We start from the raw sequence: 23,832 nt of genomic DNA on the forward strand, positions 1-23,832 counted from the left end.
TATTATTTTTTCATATAACGTTACACATGTAATCAATGTTCTGACGTGGAATGACTGATCACTGATTGATGATCAACAATGTGGATACTATGATGTTATTATCTTAATATAATCCTTACCTATTTTCATCTTTGGAATGTCATTTGTAAATATCTTTACAATACTTCAGCATCCCCATCACAACCGTCTCTCTTCGTCAATACACATTTGTTTACAGGTTGTGCTAATACCAGCAAAGAAGAATTTGACAAATGTACATAAGTTAATAATACAACATCGTTAGGAATTTCAAAATATTTTTTTTTCATCTCGAAATGTATCGACTCATAATTCTATTATTGTGATTAAAAATGATTACCAAAACACATAAACATGTAGCTTGTCTTTGTGATAAGAAATTTAACGTCAATTAGACGCCTCCTCTACTTTCACTTTTGAATAAGCACGAGTAACAGAAAGGTTGGATTTATATCTAATTATTACATCCGCATGGATTAATGAAAGGTAAACTTCTTATCTCTAGAAGAAATATATATATAATATAGATATATAAAAGCGATAGTTCGGATTTATGACTTTAAAAGCTGTAGACTAATACTTTTAACACTTATGCCGTTATCAGGTTAATATGGACTCTCTGTCCATATATCTGAGAATGATACTTTTTTTTATATGTATGAATTTAGTCCGAAATATTTTATCATTTTCCTTTCTTTCGTGATTTGAATTGCACGAACTTGACGAAGTACTGTATTTTAGTTGGGACTTGTATATGAAGAGTACATGAAAGTATAACCATTCTCACAATGTCAGGAGTCCTGTGTCCACCCACTGTGACTTTGTGTCAGAGGATGACATGATACACAAGCTTCTGTTTTCGTTTTTGTCTTTTTTTTTCAATCCTCACACCACAATTAGATGAGAAAGTTTGTTGTTGAAGCATTGCAAGTAACTCAATATTGTGATGATTAGGCTCAGTATTAGAATTCAATAATGAGTTTTATTGTTAGAGGTAATGATGGGAACCGAGTTAGTGTGGAATCGCTAGGGTATATAATAAGCGTGCATCAGAAGTAAGATAATCATTCTTTGGCTGTTGAAGAAAAAGGTACGGTGATTTAGTAAGTTAGATTTCGCATTGTTAACTGCTTATTGTTGTATTGTGTTTACAACTCTGTGTACTGTGTTGTATATATACAGTTACAGTATATTTTTTTGAGGACTGCTTTTTCTTGTAACTTGCTACAGCCTGTGTCAGATCAGGGGATACATGCTGACAGGACAGGTCCAAGAGACACATACCTAGGATAGATCCCAGATAGATTTCTAAGACACGTACCCAGGATAGAGTCCTTTCCAAAAGTGATTGTATTTGATTTGTTTTATATAAAGGGATAGATAACCCTAGATACATGTATATATTGACTCATTGTTATTTTTTTATATCAGCCTTTGTAAGTAAAATGTAATTTGCATACATGCCCCAGATTGGTCCAAATCATTGAACTCGAAATACATTACAGTATGTTCAAATCAATTAAATTTAAATCTATCTCTCTCTCTCACACACATGTTTAAATTCTAAAATTATACAGTGGATATTGGTCATTTGATATCATTTTCATATCAACAGTTGTGATGTCACATAGGTTTTTATGTGAAAATGAAGTCCAATAAGGTGGATTCATATATAAAGTCAGTGTAAACATGCAATAGCTACATAAGACATGATATAAAGAATTTCACATGGTTTGTGGTTGGATGTGATTTTTATCCAACTTGTGTCTTTTCTATGCCCTAGCCAAGGATAGAAACACACAATGGATTGGACATTAAAATCATATCCAATCACAAACCAGGGGAGTTGCTATAAAAATATAGTAATTTCTTTACTTCATAGTGAAGTATTATTCTATGAAGAGAGGGTCTTCATTTTCACAATAAAACCAGACCTCCTTGAATTTCACTAATCTATACAGGGAAATTTTCACCCTCATTTTATTTTCACCCCTTTTGCCCTACACACAAGTGGATGAATTCAAAAAACACAGTATGATTTGTTAAACAGAATTGTGAATTTAAAATGGGGCAATATTGTTTGCAAGTGTGAAAGGGTGAAAATAACCCTGTATACAGTATTTTCAATTGGAAGAAGTACTCTTGCCTATTATAACAATTTAACCCACTCAGTTTGTCTTCTAAATACCCAGCAGCAGATAAGAATTAATAAAAGTTTGATTGTTTAATTATATGATCATTTCTTATCAATGGGATCTATATTGTAGATTCCTAAAAATACGTGAGGAATTAATTATTGCATAATTTCGCAAGAAGCACCACTCATGAAATAAAATAACTCGCTCTTATTTATATGATGCTGAAATCAATGTAAAAAATCTCTTGATCCACCGTACACTTGCGAATGATTTTTTTCCGCAATTTGACGTTAACAAGCCTTTTTGTGAAAATAAGTACTTGCAAAAAATAAGGAATTTACATTACTGTTAGTAATATGATTTCCCTACTTTGTTTTCAGATAAAGATGCCAACTGTGATAGTGTTAGATGTTTCTCTGTCTATGAGTAGACCTGTCGTCATCCCGGACTGTTCAGAAGAATACCAAAGAAAACATTTAGCAATCCACGGAATCAACTGCTTCCTAGATTACTTGTCCAGCAACTTCAAATTAGAATTCACTTCACTTGTAAGATTTAACATTGATAGTGATGATCCTAAGCAGTCTGAAGTCTGAGTTCACTCTGGTCAGATTATGTCAGTCCATTCATAAGTTTCTGTGTCTGCCTCAACAATTGTGTTTACTGTAAATCACTTTTTATTCATGAGAACTTTTAGCATAATTACATGAGACGGTGTGCTCGTAAACATTTCATTCATGTGTATATTAGTATTCCTAAAGATTATATAGAACAATATCCACAATTCGTGAAAATTTTGTCTCGTTAATTAAGAGTAAATGACTATCTCGCGAAAATAAGGTGTCCCGAAAATTTAGTGATCTACAGTAACTGTTCCATTTGGTTCTGTTGTTGGTGACCGATTAATAGAACTTTATAAACTTCAGCTTCAAACTGTAAAAAAATGATCAACTTCAATTCTCACATAATTTAGAATGGCATGTTTTAATTATTGCTGACCTTAACCTGATCTTTGACCTTGACAGTGAATAAAACATTTAAATTTTCTGATTCTCTGTTGATGATGACCTATTCTGAACATTATCTCATAACATATCATACGTTAGGTTTTGTTTGTTTGTATGTTGTTTAACGTCCCTCTCGAGAATTTTTCACTCATATGGAGACGCCACCACTTGCCGATGGAGAGCTGCAAATTTTGTCCTATACTCAGCACTTACGGCCATTGAGCAGTGAGGGATCTTTTTCGTGCCAGCACCTACTGCGACAGGGGACCTTGGTTTATACGGTCTCATCCGAAGGACCGGTCTCCACATTCCACAGTGGGATTCGACTCTAGAGCAGACGCTCTAACCACTGCGCACTGCGGGCGACTCATACCTTAGGTAAATCATAATAAAATATTTGAATTGTGGCATTAAGTGGAAACAAGCCTTGACCTCTGACCTCTTAGCTTGTAATTAAAATGAAATGTCTGCTGAGGATGATCCACTCTGATCCTCATCTTCTAACATCACACTCATAAATAAATCAAGAAGAGATGTTTCATCTCAGCCATAGCCTCGACATTTGACCTTTAGAGTGAACACTTTCATCTTCCTTGAGGATGACAATTATGGAAATAAGTAGATCAGGATTTGGTTTTTAGCTCACCTCGACGAAGTTGAGATGAGCTTATGCTATACCCCCAGTGTTGGCGTCGGCGTCCCAGGTTAAAGTTTTAGGAGCAAGTCCATTCCCAAGTAACTACAAGCCCTACCTGGACCACTCTTGCATGGATGATGCATCTAGGGATGGACACTACCACACTTGCTTCGGATGCTGGATCTGACCTAGATTTGGAGCAGGTCTATTCACAAGTAACTATAAGCCCTGCCTGGACCAAACTTGCATGGATGATGCATCTAGGGATGGACAGTACCACATTTGCCTCGGATGCTGGATCTGACCTAGATTTTCCAGATGAGTGACCAGGTAAAAGTTTTTGGAGCAGGTCTATTCCCAAGTAACTATAAGCCCTACCTGGACCAAACTTGCATGGATGATGCATCTAGGGATGGACACTACCACACTTGCTTCGGATGCTGGATCTGACTTAGTTTTTCCAGATGAGTGACCAGGTTAAAGTATTTTGAGCAGGTCTATTCCCAAGTAACTATAAGCCCTACCTGGACCAAACTTGCATGGATGATGCATCTAGGGATGGACAGTACCACATTTGCCTCGGATGCTGGATCTGACCTAGATTTTCCAGATGAGTGACCAGGTTAAAGTTTTTGGAGCAGATCCATTCCCAAGTAACTATAAGCCCTATCTGGACCAAACTTGCATGGATGATGCAACTAGGGATGGACACTACCACACTTGCTTCGGATACTGAATCTGACCTAGATTTTCCAGATGAGTTAATTTTAGCTTTATTTTAATCAAATTAGCATGCATGATGTATCTTAGGATGGACACTTTCAGACTTGTTTTGGATTCTGAATCTGACCTACATTTTCCAGATGAGTGACCAGAGTAATGTTTTTGGAGTAGCTACTGTGGAATCATTATTGTTCATGGGGGACCAATGTTCGTGGATTTCGTGGGTCACCCTTGCCCACGAATTAACATCCCAACAAACATTTATTTTGTAAACATATTGATTCATTGAATCCTCCGTATGAACGACTAACCCACGAAATTACGTCCCCATGATTAAGTAAAATTTTGCTTGCCCACGAACATTGACCCCCACGAATTAAAATGATTCCACAGTATATAATATTATGGCATGTTATGATTAAACTTACATGGATGGTGCATCTAAGGATGAAAACTTCTAGACTTGCTTTGGATGTTGGAACTGATCAAAATTTTCTTGATTAGTAAACAGGTTAAAAGTTTTTTGAGCAGGTCTATTTCCAGGTATCTATAAGTCCTTCTTAAACCAAACTTGTATGGATGTTGATCTTGGGATGAACACTAACTAGAAAAAATATGATGTGAGATTTGCCTTACTTATAGATAACCTTCGTCGAGGTGAGCTTTGTAATCTTTGATTACCTATGTTTTTTTTTAAGTACATGTACCACTGTTGGGATTTAGCCTGTACATAATAAATTTAATGACACTATACCATATAAGCAGAATTTTTAGCAAGGATTCAATTTTGGCATTATTAGCAAGCGTTTTGAGATCACTAAAATTAAATATCACTAACAATTTATTCCGTATTGGTTGTTATAGATATCCTTCTTGACATTATAAATTACTTCTCGCTAAAAAATATATACATGTACTAATATTTGGGGATTAATTGCTAAAATTGCATCTCGCTAAAAATTCAAATTATACTGTAATTAATGTTTCATTCTATTGAATTGCCAATGTTTGAAGTTGGTAACAACATGTTTAATATTTTAGTTGGTGTTTTCCTTTCTGTGGGAACAACTTGTTCCTTTTACAAGGAACTATGAAACAATAAAGTCAGCTCTGAACAGTGTGGAAGAGTACAACAAGACCTGTATAGAGGCTGGCTTAACAGGTGCTTCATCTGTAGTCACAGAGGAATGGAACTCTGTCACCCCTTCACAGGTATGTAGTGTTGTCTGTAGTCACAGAGCAATGGAACTCTGTCACCCCTACACAGGTTTGTAGTGTTGTCTGTAGTCAGAGAGGAATGGAACTCTGTCACTCCTTCACAGGTATGTAGTGTTGTCTGTAGTCAGAGAGGAATGGAACTCTGTCACGCCTACACAGATATGTAGTGTCTTCTGTAGTCAGAGAGGAATGGAACTCTGTCACCCCTTCACAGGTATGTAGTGTTGTCTGTAGTCAGAGAGGAATGGAACTCTGTCACCCCTTCACAAGTGTTGTCTGTAGTCACAGAGCAATGGACCTCTATCACTCCTACACAGGTGCCATCTGAAATCATAGAGTAATGGAAATCTGTCACCCCTTCACAGGTATGTAGTGTTGTCTGTAGTCACGGAGCAATGGACCTCTATCACTCCTACACAGGTTTGAAGTGCGATCTGTAGTCAGAGAGGAATGGAACTCTGTCACCCCTACACAGGTATGTAGTGTTGTCTGTAGTCAGAGAGGAATGGAACTCTGTCACCCCTTCACAAGTATGTAGTGTTGTCTGTAGTCTCTGAGCAGTGAACCTCTATCACTCCTACACAGGTTTGTAGTGTATTCTGTAGTCAGAGAGGAATGGAACTCTGTCACCCCTTCACAGGTATGTAGTGTTGTCTGTAGTCTCAGAGCAATGGACCTCTATCACTCCTACACAGGTTTGTAGTGCCATCTGTAGTCAGAGAGGAATGGAACTCTGTCACCCCTTCACAGGTATGTAGTGTTGTCTGTAGTCTCGGAGCAATGGACCTCTATCACTCCTACACAGGTATGTAGTGTCATCTCTAGTCAGAGAATTGGAAATTTGTCATTACTTCACAGGTATGTAGTGTCATCTGTAGTCAGAGAGCAATGGAAATCTGTCACCCCTTCACAGGTATGCAGTGTATTCTGTAGTCATGGAGCAATGGAACTCTGTCACCCCTACACAGGTTTGTAGTGTTGTCTGTAGTCAGAGAGGAATGGAACTCTGTCACCCCTACACAGGTATGTAGTGTTGTCTGTAGTCAGAGAGGAATGGAACTCTGTCACCCCTTCACAGGTATGTAGTGTTGTCTGTAGTCAGAGAGGAATGGAACTCTGTCACCCCTTCACAGGTATGTAGTGTCTTCTGTAGTCAGAGAGGAATGGAACTCTGTCACCCCTTCACAGGTATGTAGTGTTGTCTGTAGTCAGAGAGGAATGGAACTCTGTCATGCCTACACAGATATGTAGTGTCTTCTGTAGTCAGAGAGGAATGGAACTCTGTCACCCCTTCACAGGTATGTAGTGTTGTCTGTAGTCAGAGAGGAATGGAACTCTGTCACGCCTACACAGGTATGTAGCGTCTTCTGTAGTCAGAGAGGAATAGAACTCTGTCACTCCTTCACAGGTATGTAGTGTTGTCTGTAGTCAGAGAGGAATGGAACTCTGTCACCCCTTCACAGGTATGTAGTGTTGTCTGTAGTCAGCCTTTCACAAGTATGTATGGCCAGGTTGTACAATGTTAATTTTATGCTTAACATCACCCGCGCAAATAGATTTTGGAGAAATTGATGTTTTGAAAACAAACAAATTGCTATTGTAAAAAAAATTATATTATGGTCTGCTTTCCACTTTAGCAACTTATAAAAAACTGCATTCTGTAGGAATGGTCAAAGTTTGGAACCCTTTATGAGGTATATTTGGGATTTTCATTGAAGCTATCTTTTTGAATGAAAGATTTACAAAAAAAGATTAAACAATAAACCCTACAGGTCATTTAAAAAAAATTTTTAAAAAGTGTTTTGATTTATGTAAATAAATAAATACTCATCTTTTTGAAATTTTTGTTTGTTTAAATTTCTTCTCCCTCCCTCTTAGGTTTTGAATTTTAGGTAATAATAGACATAGAATTTTCAGACAGTCTTATCACTGAATAAGGAAGTGTGATCACCTTGTTATCATAGAGGAATATAAATCTGTCACTCACTCACAAATTTCACAATTGTCAGTGTATTTTAGTGCAAAGATTTGAACAAACTTAAATTACCTTCTCCTGTCTTCAGTCCACTTAGTATGGAATTATGGCCTTTGTATTTTTTATATATTAAGAATATTGCAATTTTTTTTTCCTTTGGGTGCAGATATTGTATTGAGCTGAATAGTTTGGTAAGCTTGTATGATACATGTATTGAGGTACAGATTGAATTTGATATGCATATAGAACAGAGTAGTGGCCCTTGAATTTTGAGGCCTAATTTTTTTTCTTTATAATGCATACAGATGTTTAAAACTACTATACATTGATAAAGAATGGTAACAGGATACATTTAATAACCCCTGCCTGAACTTACATTTATGCTGGCCAATATGTAATACACAGGTGATTGATCTATTCCCATGCATTATGAATATGTTCTTTTTTAGACATTAGCTGAATGTAAGCGAGTATTTCATTGCAGGTTTGGATATAAAATGACAACAAAACATGAATTATTAACTGTGACATTTCATTTCAGTGTTGTAAGAGTAAGAAGTGAAGAGTGGTATCTAGCACATTTTATGACAAATGTAGAATGAATTGTTTTTCCCAGAGATCAGATGGTTATACTCTTAAAAAGCAGAGGAATTAAGACAGAGGTCCATTTTACAAAAGAATTTTCAACTAAGACCAAAACTATAACTGATTGTAAAATCTAGCTGTTAAAATTGGCTGCAAAAATACATCTTTTAAAATTCTTGTAAAAAGATTAATAAGATTTTCACTTTATTGAAAAGAAAAAGGTAAATCACAAAATTACATTTTTGGGTAATTTTTGGTTGTTGTTTTGTTTGACACAATTCTCCCAGTGTCTCAAGGAAACTATATTTAGAATTACTAAATATATGTTATATATCTTGATCCATTTCACAAAAGAACTTATGACTAAGACCAGCACCTTTATATGATTGTAAATTCTTACAAAATTAATGATTCTGTTAAAAATTGCTTGCATAAAAATGTTTTTCTAAGTTTTAATTAACAAATGTGAAAACAGTTTTCAAATAACTATTGAACAGAAATTAAGTTATTTGCAAAATTACATTCTTGTCCGAGTCCTAAGTTCTTTTGTAAAACCTCACCTAGGTCTTCATAAAATTTCCTGTATTACAAAGCAAAGCATTAAATACCAATGTTACCCACAAGCACACGTGGAAAGTCTTTAAAACTCATGCTCTTTGGAAAATATTGGACTCTCAGATACTTAATTCATCTAAATTTTTTGTTTCTTAGTTTGCCTTGAAAATATGCTTGTGTAATGCATTTTCTTAGAAAATGAGTCAATAAGTTTTTTTTGTCAAACCAGCCTTGTAAAATCACATCTTAATTAAGAACATCTTAATTGCTGCCTATAAAGTGTTTACTTCTTTAATGAGGCCATTCGTCACATACTTCTCATGATCTTCAAAGAAGATGCACTAGGGTCAAGTTTACAGCTTTAATGAGTGCAGTATAATTATGCTTATGCTATTTAAGTCATCTTTTTATGCTCAGTAGTCTTCAGTGATGGATACATTTCAAGCTGCTTTTATTACATTAACAAAGAGAAATTTTTTTTTTTTAGGTTGAAGATTCACTTTGAAAGTTATAACAAGAACGGGCATGAAATTTGCAAGACATAAAAAATTTACATTTTTATCAATAAAAATATCATTATTTTAAGGAGATAATAGCAATGCATCGAACTGTTAAATGAACCTTTTATTTATGAAAATTGAAAAGGAAGGCATGGAACTGATGCTTCATTCTATTATTTTTAATCAATACTTTCAATTCTGCATCATTCTTACACTCTCACAGCTTAAAATTCATTTTTAATGGTTAAGTGAATGCTCCTATCCAAAAAAAAAAAGATAATGTGGTTGACAGGGGTTTTGCTGTGTACAAAATTAGAATGGGTTTGGGATATACTAGATAGGTTTTTGTTGTTGTGAAATACATTTATATCTTTTATAAAATGAAGTCATTTTTTTTATTATATAAATAGGTAATCCTTGTGACAGATGGTAGAACAGGCATTGGGCAAAGATCTTTGAAAAATTCTCTTGAAACATGGAACCAAAGGGAAAATGGTGATGAAAAATTCCCTCTGCCTTTCAAGTTTCCTTGTAAATTGCACATTATGATTATCAGCAGTCCGAATGACCCAGACATCAAAAGTTCTCTCCCTTTGTTTGAAAAACTTATTGAGATTAATGGTCAGGGGGGAGAACTGTGTGTGCCAGACAATACCTTAACTCTTCAGTCTGTGGAAGCCATGTTTACAAGGATACAGGAAAAGTTTTATCAGCCTTACAATGGGACACTGAAATGTGGAAACTTCAAGTGTTCAGTGCAGTTGTTTCCACCTCCAGATCCCTATGATTTGTAAGTTTATTTAATTAACTCTCAGCCCATAGTTTTGTTTTTTAAATAAATTTTTTGCTTTTTAACCCACTTGAGCCGAAGGTTCGCATGAGCTTCTCTGTTTGAAATTTTTCCATTGTCTGTCATTGTTGTAAACTTTTCACATTTTCATCTCCATCTCCAGAATCTTTAGGCCACTTTCAATCAAACTTGGCACAGAGTGTCCTTGGGTAAAGACCTTAACAACTGAGGTCCCATGTCACCCTCACTGCTCAATGGGCCTGAGTGCCAAGTATAGGTCTAAATTTGAAGCCCTTCATGGGCATACAGTGATGTCTCTGTATGAGTGAAAAGTTCTTGAATGGGACGTTAATTAACATACAATTAATCAATCCTTGGATAAAGGGGATTCAAGATTGTTCAAATGAAGGCCACACCCTCTTACAAGGGGAGATACAGTACAGGCCACGAGTTTTCCCCGAAAAACACGGGGCCCCGTGGACTGAAAGTCCACGCTTTAGCGTGGGCCTCGATCAATGTTGGCGTCTTTGAAGTGAGGGTGTCTGCGCACCGTGTAACACGGTGTGTACGCGCGGTGCATCACAGTGCCCCATTACAATATCACGCAGAACTTATAATAAAAACTTTTCATTTCTTTATTTAATCAATTATATCAATTTCCCTTGAAATCAGATTTTTTTTTCACTTTTTTCTTAAATATTACTACTTCTTTACCGATATACAGATGTTTGAACAAATAAGATACCATAAAATCGAAGATCCACGTGCTCTTGTACAGCAAAATACAAACTTCTCAAAATGTGTACGTACATCCAGTAAGTCACGTTTCAAAAACCTAACTATACGAGAGAAAAAATATGTTCAATAGTCAGACTATTATTATACTACGAAGGAATACACTTTCGTAAATTAATTACCTGGTTGTCTTTTCTCTCGATTATAACTGTGTTCATTTAAATTACAGTCATTTTCCTAACAAGATCTCTTTTACCGTACGTATGCATTCATATGTGGTATTTATCAGATGCATAGTTTATTTCATAAATCATTTTCTACGTAAAAAGATTTAAAAAAAAAAAAAAAAATATATGCATCTTCATAAATAAAATCAAAAAAAGTGTCAGATACACACACCTGAACTCTAATCTCTGATTATTACTCGGCGAATTATACATGTACTTTCGATTTAAGGGTTATTGCAATCTGTAATCATGTAAAACATATGGAGGTAAATATCGCGCGCACACACACACACACAAAGCCGACTTTTGGTAACTCAAATCTGCTTTTCAACTACTGTACAAATATTAGCTTATTATGAGATTATTTTATGAAAAATGTGTTGTAAGGTTTCCGAAAAAAAAAAATTAAATCAATTAGCGAATGTAGAGCGGGGATGTATAGAACAAATTTATAAGCTTCTCATGGTCAAAGTAATATTATAGTGTTAAGGAAGAAAATGTGTAGTTATAACAAAAACAAAAAAAAATCCTTACTTTGCTCTTTCAAGCTACATGCATTGTGTTTGCTAACCCCCCCCCCCCTCCACCCCCCGCGCTTCTAGAAAGCGATATGATTCAGCTAATTAAGAATTAATCGAAAGTCTGTGGATTTATATGTTACGTTATTGTGAAATAAAACAGTCATAATCTAACTGATTACATGTTTATATGTGTCTGAAAAAGGATAATTTACAAGTAAGTTTAAAATCAAGTCAAAGTACACGTGTGGTGGACTGGTGGCGTAACCCAGTAGATGAATTTGGCTGGAAGTCACTTTAGTGTGTTATACACATGATATGGTCAGGACGAAAGAATTTGAAAGGTGTGATAAACACACAGCGCCCTGGCCCTCCGGCTGTATCCCAATATATTTTAAAGAAAGGTGTAAACTCAGAACTGACGATAAGAATGAGAAATACTTTCCGCGTAAACAAACTTTCAGGGCCATCTAGCTGCGATTTTGATTGACAGGTAGAGCACCAGGATCTCGGGTGTCACGGAGAATAAACTGATTGAACACATGTTGTAACTGAGTTGAATATGAAACAAAGTTACGGAAATTTTAAAAATAGTATTATGAAATGGTTAATTGTGACTTTGGTAATGTAAATAAAGAATTAAATTTATAAGAATCTCTCTCTCTCTCTCTCTGACATTGTTTCTTTACACACTTTCCATTTAAATAAAACTTACTGTATTAAATACTTACGCTGAAAGGATTTTAAAACAAAAGCATAAATACTAGTTTATGAAAAGATAAAGACAATCGTCTGTTATGAGAAATGCTCTTGGACATTATAAAACGAAGATTTTTTATTTTTAGATTTATGTGAAAGGGTCTCTCTCTCTCTCTCTGACATTGTTTCTATAAACACTTTTCAATTAAAGAAAAAATTATTACATACTGAAACTGAAAGGATTTTCAAAATACTAGTTTATGAAAATCTGCTACGAGAAATACGCACATTATTGTACACAGGGATTTCGTGTGTTTGCTGTCGATTTTCACTTATAAATTCAGAATAATATAAGACTAACAAAATAAATGTGCTCTACTCAGGAATATAAAATTAATGCTTTGATTGTATACTAAAACAACTGCAGCTCGGATCGTATACTACATGTAATGCAGCTCGATGGATCATGCTATTTATAGCCTTTCTTCGTTGCATGAATGAGCTCATGGAATTAAATTCTTCGCACATTAAAAATTTTAATCCAAATGATAATTTTAAAAAGTAACTAAATAACTTTACGAAATACGAACTTCTAGGCGCACGACAAATTCAAAACCATTCAAATTTTCTGCTACCGATATTTAATCCTACTAAATGTGCCATTAGTACAATTCAGAGCAAATTCAATGTCTTCTATATTTTAAAACGATAATTATACATATATAAATCAAAGTGATTAATTGTCTTTAAATTTTAAAGTGTTTATCTGAACCAAATGATTTTCTCTGTAATGTTATGGACACGGTGCGGCACGGAGGGAATTTCTGGGCACGGTGCGACACGGGGAGCATTAGCTGGGATTTCTCAAGACACGGTGCGGCATGGTGTGCCTACCTGTGTATTTCAAATCCACACACACCGTGCTACACCGTGTACACGGTGTGACACAGAGCATTTCACACGGTGTGTTTTCCACCGTGCAACGGGGAAAACTCGTGGCCTGTACTGTAATTAAGAAAAGTAAAAATTGGGCGGGGTCATTTAAAAATCTTCTTCTCAAGAACCACTGGGCCAGAAAAGATGAATCTTATGTGAAAACTTCCTAATATAGGGTAGATTTAAGTATATTCAAATCATGACCCCCATTTGAGTGGTGCCACTATGGATGATCAAATTTTTATATAGGAATATATAGGGAAAATCTTTAAAATTCTTCTTCTCAAGAACAGCAAAGCTATGATTAGCCATATTTGTATGGAAGGATCTTCAGGTAGTGTAGATTCAAATTTGTTTAAATCATGATGACCCCTGGGGTGGGGTGTGGTCACAATATGTGATCTTAATTTTAAAATAGGAATCTATAGGAAAAAAATCTGCTGATGGAGAACAGGACCATAATGATTCAGGTGAGAATTGTGGCCAATGGGCCTCTTGTTTAGATTGCTATCCATTTTCTTCTGTTGTTATGTGTTAACGTTTATTTTTGACTTCTTCTCCATATGCACTTGTTTTGAATAAAGATAAAGAGCATTAGGGCTCTTAAGTTTTACAAAGGTCTAAATAAGAAAGAGAACTATAACTCAATCACCTTTGAAGAAAAATATTGCATGGTCACACTCAGGTGACTGTTAAGGCTCATGGGCCTGTTGTTTGAAAACATTTGTCTGTCACAACATGAAATATTAGACACCAAAATTATGTTTTTTTCTGTGTAATTGACTCATTATAATGTTCCAAATTAATACTCATGAAGCAGAGAAGGAATACATCTGCATAAATTCAACATGATTCAACAAAATGAACCAAATTTCATGTTAGAAATAAGGAGGCACCCTCCAATTAAAGGTATTTGACCATAATTGGTCAGGCTTTCTTCTAACTGCAAAAAAGTTAAAGACCTTCTAAATACTGATAATTATTGCTGGTAACTTGACAACCGTCAAAGATCTGTTTCATTATTGTCTTATTGATCCTTTGTTCTGACATAGGATACAGGAGTTTGAAGAAGTTCATCAACAAGTAAGCTCTAACCTAGAGATCTTGGGATTCATTGACATAGCGGACATTGCCAGCCCTCAAGCTTTATCTCGACATCTCGTCCTGCCTCTCCCAAACAAAGACACCAAGACTTCAGATAGTGGTATATTTCAGATACTGGTATATGATAGGCAGTGGTATATTTCAGTCAACAGAGTATGTCAGATAGTGGTATACGTTATATAATGGTATATTTCAGATAGTGGTATATGTTAGATAGTGGTATATCTCAGAAAGTGGTATATTTTGGATAGTGGTATATGTCAAACAGTGGTATATTTGAGTACCTGCCAGATAATGGTATATGTCAGACAATTGTATATTTCAGACAGTGGTATATGTTAGATTGTCGTATATCACCGACAGTGTGTAGTGGTATATGTCAGATAATGGTATATTTCACATAGTGGTATATGTTATATTATGGTACATGTATATGTCAGACAATGATATATATTTCAAATAGTATTATATATCAGACAATGGTATATTTCAGATACAGGTAGTAGTCACTGGTATGTTTCAGGGAGTAGTATATTTCAGATAGTATCATCAAAGTGGTATATTTCAGGTACATAGTTGTGTGTGTTAGATGGTGGTAAATATGTTAGATAGTGATATATGCCAGAAAGTGGTATATTTCAGCTAGTGATACATATTAGATAGTGGTATACATGTGATATATTTAAAGTAGTTGCATGTGTAAGAAAGTGACAAATATGTCAATGTTTGGTATGGTTGTTATTTAGTTATGGTAATATTTACTGATATTATATGTGATCGATAAGATGTTATACCAGATAACAGGAGGGGTGGGTGTCATTAGTATTGACTGCAAGCATATCAGGTAGTACTGTGAAATCACTAATTTTTGTGGGGTTTAATTTTCGTTGATTTTGAGGTTTGAAGAGACCCACAAATTCATGTCCACAATGAAATGTATAATCATAGGTACAACTATTCAACAATTCTTCATCCATGAAATCAAGTCCCTATGAACCATATTTTTTCCTCAAACCATGAAAATTTAACCCCACTAAATACATATATATGATTTTACAGTATCTAATATTGTATACATGTATATAATTTAAAATTTATTGGTCTAAGATTTAGATCATATTTTACTTTGTGCATTTTACATTTTATGAGTGATCTCCATTATATTGATGTAGAAGTGGAGAATAAAAAGGAGGAAGAAGATGCCGTGCAAGAAGAGGGTAAGATTCCAAGTTTTACTGTTCTCCTACACGGAAGTCTCAAAGTGGAGGGTATGGTGGCACTGACACAGGTGGCGTAAGTATCAGGACTGTCAATTATGAGATAGTACATGTAGTATGTATTCCTTATCAGTTTAAAACAAAGTGTCCTAATGAGACTATACCCCCACCCACAAAAGTGGTGTATGTATCAGAGCTGTCAATTACTAGATAGCAGTATGTATTCCTTATCAGTTTAAAACAAGAGGGGTCCTAATGAGACTATACCACCACCCACAAAAGTGGTGTATGTATCAGAGCTGTCAATTACTAGATAGCAGTATGTATTCCTTTTCTGTTTAAAACAGAGGTGTCCTAATGAGACTATACCCCCACCCACAAAAGTGGTGTATGTATCAGAGCTGTCAATTTCATGATAGCAGTATGTGTTCCTTATCAGTTTAAAACAGAGGTGTCCTAATCAGAATAATACCCCCACCCCATTCCCTGAGCAAGGAACATGAAAAAAGTGCATACATGAAAATAACTAGATACACAAACTCTGCCATCTTCCCATAATCAATTCTTCAGCCACAAGCTGTGGTACTCATATGTAGGTATGCATGTACTTGCATACCCATACTCTGCTTCCAGCAGTTGTTTAAGTGACTTGTCAATATCTAGACTAATGACACATAACTATTTATTACCTCTGCTACAGATGATAAAATGATGTGTCAAATGCATTAATTTAGGTATAGCTGTTAGCTAGTTACTGAATGTCTGTGTTTGCGGTGATGCTGGAATGATTCTAAATTGTTATGAAGTCCAGTATCAGAGGAGCCATATTGAGCATTTCACATTCAGATGTTAAGACATATTGGCATATATTGTAGAATGCTTTGACAAGTTTCATGTGTTATTTTAAAGTTTTTATCTTACTGGAAACTAAAAAAAAAAATACATTCATACTTACTCTTTATATACACTGTAGTTTTACTGGTCTGTCCTCTTTATGTAAAATTTGCAACTTTTTTAAATGCCTCTATATATTGTTAATCAGTTTTCTTAAGAAAAATATATAGTTAATGTTTGTCTTATACCCCCCGCTTGAAAAGTGGGAGGTATATGTTGATGGTGGTGTCCATCCAGATATTACCGGTACACTTGGGGGTAGCTATCCCTTATCCACAACTCCTCTTCAACCATTGAGTGAAATTTAATAAATCTTTCACAAAAATCTTTATTACATAGTAGCATTCTGCTTCTTCTATTTTATGTTTTGATTGGACAGATATTTGGGATTTACTGTAGCAAAACATCGACTAGATAAAGGAGCTAGGTACTAATTTTGTTAATGCAACGCCTTCTTAATCCCTGAATGAAATTCAATTGAATTTTCACAGAATCTCATTTACATATATAGGCTAAGAAATGCACTTTGCTATTTTAGTCATATTGAAACTGAGGGAGCTCAGAGCTCATAGTACCTCTAGTTATTTAACTCACTTGAGCTGAAAGCTCAAGTGAGCTTTTCTGATCACCCATTGTCCTGCATCCATCCATCTGTCTGTCCGTCCGTCCATCCGTCTGTAAACTTTTCACTTTTTGACTTCTTCTCAAGAACCACCAGGCCAATCTTAACAAAAAGTTGGCACAAAACATCTTTGGGTAAAGGGGATTCTAAATTATACAAATGAAGGGCCAAGCCTGCTTTCAAGGGGAGATAATCTTAAAAAATGCAAAAATAGGGTAGGTTTGTTCATTGAAAAATCTTCTTCTCAAGAACAACAGGGCCAAAATAGGTAAAACTTAAGTGGAGGATTCCTGAGGAAGTTTAGATTCTAATTTATACAAATCATGACCCCCGGGGCAAGGGTAGGGCCACAATAGGGGATGAAAGTTTTACATTGAAATGTCTGTAAGAAAAATCTTTAAGAATCTTCTTCTCAAGAACCACTGGACTAGAAAAGAAGAAACTACATGTAATTTGAAGGTTTCTCGAGGAAGTGTAGATTCTAAATATTCAAATCTTGACTCTCGAGGGTAAGGTGGGGCCACAATATATGTGATCAAAGTACATAGGAATGAAAAGCAGGGCCATAGTGACTCAGGTGAGTGATGTGGCCTGTGGGCCTCTGGTCTTGGAAAAAAAGGTTGGCAATTTAGGACTTATTTTTATATGTTATAATAATCATAATGCTTGCTGTGACAGAAATAGCATGGATACTGTGAAAACTAAGGAATCTACACCCCTTTATATATATTTTTATCTTCTTAGATTCTTTGTTATGAAATATTTTTAATGATTTCAGAGAGAATTGGTATGGTATTTTGTACTCCTGGGCAGACAGCAAGAAGAAAAGTAATCTGATGCTAAGTTTATTAGAGCCAGGTTTGTGTTATTTTTACCTTATCAAACTGAAAAAGGCTATATTAAGATCATGATACAGTTATCAGGGTCTTCATGTAAGAGCCATTTTGAAGTCAGTAAGATTGCTCAGTTATAAATTACAGTCAAACCTTGTTTCCTCAAACTCAGTAGGGCAGGGGAAAAATTAGATATCTGAGGATTTCAGGTATTGAGGTTAAAAAGTACATTAAAAAAATGTGGTTGGGACTTTCAACTCAATTCAACATTTCCATGGTATTCAAGATTTCAATGTTTGAGTCTCTAATTGTATGTGGAATTTTTTTTTTTTTTTTGATCATCTTGGGAAAGAATTTGAAATAATATATAATGAAAGAAAGCATCCCAATGTTGCTGTTGATTTGTTGCTGTCAGTGTAAATTGATTTCTTGAATAACTCTCCAAACAATAAAATTATGTAAACCTAATAAATCTTTATGAAAGCTCCATGCATTCTTAACTGTTCAGGAAACATTGAAAAACCTGAGATATTCATTTTTGTTTTGTGCAGTTTAGTTAATATTTAAGGAGTAGGCATGGTGCAAACGCCCACATTTAATGGAATTCTTCTCTAGAGATTAGTAGGAAAGATACTGTTTTAGCCATGATTTAATGATTGCATTGGAAATTTTGTTAATTATTAGACTACTGGAGCAAAAAAAAAAAAAATGCAAAAAAAAAAACCAAACAAACAAACAAACAAGACCAAAAAAAAAAAATTTTTTTTTTTTTAAATTAAAGGAAAATATACCCCTTCCCATTTTTACCATTGCATCATAATCTAAATTAGGAATTTTAAATATTAAGAGGCAAAACTTTTTTTTTCATCATTAGACATAATTGATGGTATTAGTAGCTTCAGAAATCATTAAAGCTGTGGATGTGATATTCTGTATGATATGATAATGGTATTTTGTCGATAGTCAAATCAATCTATAAAAATGCTAACTTCATTAGAACCGATGCTTAATTATACATGGAGGTTTGTTAAAGTGTTTCTTGGGTCATGTGATGACGTCTTTTAAATGATAAAACCAATTTTATTAATGTTAGTTGCTGAAACAGAATACCTGGAGGGAAAATTGAAATGTCATCACTGGGAGAAAAACTCTGACAATGACCATATTTGTTGGTTATGACAGGAAGTGATGGAATACTGTATCTTACACAAATAGATGAGTGAAACTATTCTGATGATTCAGATATTACCCAATAGTAGGCTAGCAGAATTCAGTCTCCAATGATTGTGTGGAGGTCTTGTTTAATGTTTTCTCCTGCAGCAGAGAGAGATTCCTATATATATGTGAGGAATTTATTATTGCATGATTTTGCAAGAAGCACCACTGGAAAGTAAACTTACCTCAGCTTATTTTTAAATTGCAGAAATACGTATAATGTCGATTGATCAACAGTCCAATTGCAAATTCACATTCTGGCAATTTAATGATTGTTTTTTTCATTCTTTGTTCTCATTTTTATTTAAAAAGCCTTAATATTACTTATAAAGATATTGTTTTAATTATATTGAGTAAAATTATAATATTACTTATAAAGGAATTGTTTAATTATATTTTATATATACATATTTACATTTGCTGTATTTTTCTACTAAGCCAAACTGTGAAATTGATTTGTATACTCACGCGTAGAAATATGCACAGAGAAACTTGCGCTAAAGTGACGTTACAATAAGCTACAGAGACGTTAATAAAAAAAAATAACGATATAGGGCAACGAATAATTCAAACATTGAGTATATTTTTGGTGCTTTTGAATATGTTAAATGTAAATATAAGGAATTTTTTTAAGTTTAGTATGAATTATTGGTGTGTAAATCACACAGACTTGCACGTAGGCATATTTTTCATGAAGCGCTATAGGGCGCATCATGAAATATGCCTATGTGACAAGTTTGTGTGATTTACAGACCAATAACTCACACAATTTAAAACTTAAAAACATTCCTTAAATAATTATATCTGTGAGTCATTTTGTGAAATTAAGTACGCTTGTAAAATAAGGAATTTATAGTAACCACATTTATTTGATAATATTATACGGTTATTGACTGGGTATGAGGGCAACATATGATTTGTTGGACCTGAAGGTGAAAATATTGCCCGAGACTGCAGGCCAAGGGCAACGTTTTCACCTTCAGGTCCAACAAATCATATGTTGCCTGAATCCCAGTCTGTAACTGTTTTGTTATAATTCCTTCACCTAAGGTAGAACACTAAAATGAAAACTTTTAAACAGATTTACTCAATGTAATTAAACAATTTCTTTATAAGTAGTATTATGGCTTTTTAAATAAAAATGAGAACAAAGATTGAAAAAAAACAATCATTAAATTATTATAACACAGAATTTATTTATCACAATTAAAACATAATTTTTTCTGTGACGCCATCTTTCAAATAGCATACGTGGTAACTCTTGAAACTTCGGCTATTTCCGTGCCACCGATATTGAACGATGACTAATTACTTGTGGCGTTGCGGTCCAACAATTCTTATGTTGGACTGACAGACCGGTCAAAAATGAAATTAATAGACTGATGAAAAAACATTTACTTTGTTGGACTTTTTATTTATAATAAAATATATAGAAAGATATTTATAAGGGTATAACAATTGTTGATAATGATCAAAGACACAAGGGGCGGAGTAATGATTCAAAATTTTTTCAAGAAAATCATGTACCGGGTATATGTATGTAGTATTCTGAATAGTTCTTTGAAAAATCTTTTTCCTCAGAGCTACTTTAATTCCTATAGATACATGGGTTTATTCCCATTTCAAGTCAGATAGGAAATAAATTCCCATTTTGAATTTTAGTGCCATTTATTGTGTTGACTGAAAATTGACAGTGGTGTTTAATACATGTATTATATATTTATTGACTGTGTTCGAGAGCAACATGTGTTTTGTTGGAACTCAAGAAACAAACTGTTTGCCTGAGGCCATTGTGCTGGCTTCCATGAAGTAAATTTCCTTTACTGGCACTCCGTTTAAACTTGGGTCATTTCCGTCACTATTGAACACCAACAAATGCAAATGAGATTTAGCTGATCCCACCCACAGTGTGACATAAGCGGTCCAATATCTCACCAACAGGTCCAAAATTTAACTCTGCTGTCAAACATCAATTTTTTTATGACCACTGAGTAAAACATTGGAAATGTTAGACTTTTTTGAGTATAACGTTAGATTTATATACCCAGCTAGGAACCAATTTTAAACTCAAGGTAAAACAAACCTGATTAGTAACATATTTTGATTTTTTTTTTCTACTGGACCTTTAAATTGTATTTACATAGAATTTGCAAGCTTTACTTAGCACCCTCCATTCTGCAAAAAAAAAAAAAATGATAATAATAAAATTAATAAATTAATTAAATTAATAAATATATCCATTCTGTCTGAAAAAATGTACCCATTCTTTTAGAGAATTGATCGACAATTTTTCATATTATACTAATTTATTTGGTACTGATAAATAATTTTTTTAATAACTTTATATTTAAAGAACTATTAAATTTCTCACTCTCTTTTTTGTAGGTCCAGAGCCAATAAGTTGGATTGGCAATATTGCTAATCTGGCCCCTATATCAGACTTTACTGAACCACCCTACGGAGAAGATGATAACAAAACTCCGTTTCCCATCCGGCCAGCAGAGAAACACAGCTACGCTCAGAGTTGTGTTGTCTGGATTAAACCTTCTGGACTCCAGGTAAGCGTTGAAAGAGGGGTAACTACAGTATCAGTAAACAGGGAAAAAAGTAATCCATGTATTGATTTTGATATAAACATAGGTCTTGACTTTTTATACACTGATACGTTATTGCCTTTTGTTATATACCCACTAGGCCGACATACAAAAAGTGTTGAGACATGCTAGGAAGCTTCCAGAGAAACATCAGCAGTTTTACAAGGTAAAAACAATGAAGAATCTGTAGAGTAATCTCAGGATTACATTTAATAATTCATTCAAATTGTTTAAGATGATCTTGATCTGATGAAATGTTGCAAAATTTTCAGTAAGGTTTCAAATAATGTTTTGGTTTTTTCAGAAGTTTTGTATATTTAAATGGGTTACATGTACCCCTTTTTTGCAAAATGATTTTCTCAAAAAAGGTGTTGCATTTTGTTATTATGAAATTTTGAACAATGCATTTGAAATCAGAACATGTTCAAGTGATAATCTGATAGACTTTCAGGTACATGAATTACATAGCTCTGGTTAAAATTACTATATTCCTTTTACATTGGTACATGTGAATGTTTGTTCAATTTCAGGAATTAAACAGACTCAGAAGAGCTGCATTGTCATTTGGATTTCTTGATCTGCTTGAAGCCATGGCATCCATGTTGGACAGGGAGTGCACAATGCTGCCCGGATCTGCTCATCCAGATGCAGCACTCCAGCTTACCCATGCTGCTAATGCTCTGCGGAGCGAGAGTGCCACAGATATTGCACAAATGATTCTTCCTTTAAGAACTAATTTCAATCAGGATACATCTTGATTTGTTGCCAAGAAGTTATGTACAAAAAATGTACAGAATTACAGTGAGACATTGAACAGACAAAGATCACATGCAAAGTGGTGAAGGTTTAAGGGAATGAAAGTGGACTGTATAATAATGATGGAATATACAGAGTAACAGCAATGCTATGTATTTGTTGTATAATTGGAACATCAAAACAAGGCTGGTAGCATCATTTGGGGGGTAATTAACAGTAACCCTCATTCTCATTGTGTATTTGTTGTATAGTTGGAACATTGAAACAAGGCTGGTAGAACCATTTGGGGAGTAATTAACAGTAACCCTCATTCTCAATGTCTGGGTTTCTGTTGGTCAAATAAAGAGGTCAGAAGATCTAAATGATATTGGAGTACATGTAATTATTTACATTTAATTTTATATCCCCACAATGAAGTAATTTTTTTCACCAATACGAAATAGAAACTGGGTTATCTGTTGAGCAAAATTTAAATTTGAACAGATTTACATGCATCATCATGCATGTAATATTTATAATTATGAATTTTAACACAAAGTGAGGCATAATATTAATGTACTGGAGTTATGTAGTTTATGGAGTATATGGAATTGAGGTTTGAAGGAGGATGACAGACTCCTTTGAAATTACTTCAAGAATGAATGAGAAGTTCATTTGAAAATTTATAATAAAACATAATTCTCTTATGTGATTGTGACTCCAGTAGTTGAATTTTTAACATTATTAGAGAAAAGTTGGACACAGATTTGGCAATTCTCTTTCCTGTGTTACTTTTCTTAAATGAAAAAATAACACAATTCCTCTTGAAATCAGTCAGAAGGCGAAAATATGAGGTAATTTGCTGTCAGAGTAATTCGATATTTTTTTAAAATTTTATCAATTTGTCAGGGCAGTTGCAATTTTTAGCAAGATAAAATTTAAAAGGCAGAATATTTTAATGAAGTATAGATTTGTAATTTGCTACATTTTGATACAGTTTTTAGTAACAGAGATAATTAATATGTCACGTACTTCATTGTAACCAGAAATCGATGTTGTACTATTTTGATTTTGTCTACATCTGTACCAGGTTTTATTAAAGTGAAATGAAAACTGTGAGGAATTAATTCAAATAATTAATCTATTTTTAAGTAATTTTCACAATGCTTAGATCTTCATCAGAATTAAAAACATATTCAGAATTTTTGTATTTAAGTCATATCTATTCAAGATTTATTTAAACTGGACCAATATGTAAGATTAGAGTTAACCTTGAAAAAAAAAAATTCCATCAAAGTTAATCATCGATAATAGGATAATTTATTTTGTTCTCCTATGCACTTGTCAGGATTTTATT

At 34.2% G+C, this 23,832-nt stretch overlaps 1 protein-coding gene across 1 annotated transcript; it reads left to right on the forward strand.

The window, feature by feature from the left end:
* The first annotated feature begins 478 nt into the window (after nucleotides 1-478).
* On the forward strand, nucleotides 479-22,863 carry LOC133172575 (integrator complex subunit 14-like). The gene is made up of 10 exons (XM_061307499.1): nucleotides 479-504; nucleotides 2,537-2,704; nucleotides 5,565-5,735; nucleotides 9,767-10,146; nucleotides 14,314-14,465; nucleotides 15,538-15,658; nucleotides 17,877-17,956; nucleotides 21,532-21,704; nucleotides 21,841-21,906; nucleotides 22,271-22,863. Exons 2-10 carry the CDS (start codon nucleotides 2,543-2,545, stop codon nucleotides 22,496-22,498), a joined length of 1,533 nt encoding a protein of 510 aa, XP_061163483.1. The 5' UTR covers nucleotides 479-504; nucleotides 2,537-2,542; the 3' UTR covers nucleotides 22,499-22,863.
* Nucleotides 22,864-23,832: the final 969 nt, after the last annotated feature.

The sequence above is a fragment of the Saccostrea echinata genome, unplaced genomic scaffold, assembly GCF_033153115.1.
Source record: "Saccostrea echinata isolate AGI-Se365-2 ecotype Australia unplaced genomic scaffold, CSIRO_AGI_Sech_v1 ptg000002l, whole genome shotgun sequence".
Classification (NCBI taxonomy): Eukaryota; Metazoa; Mollusca; class Bivalvia; order Ostreida; family Ostreidae; genus Saccostrea; species Saccostrea echinata.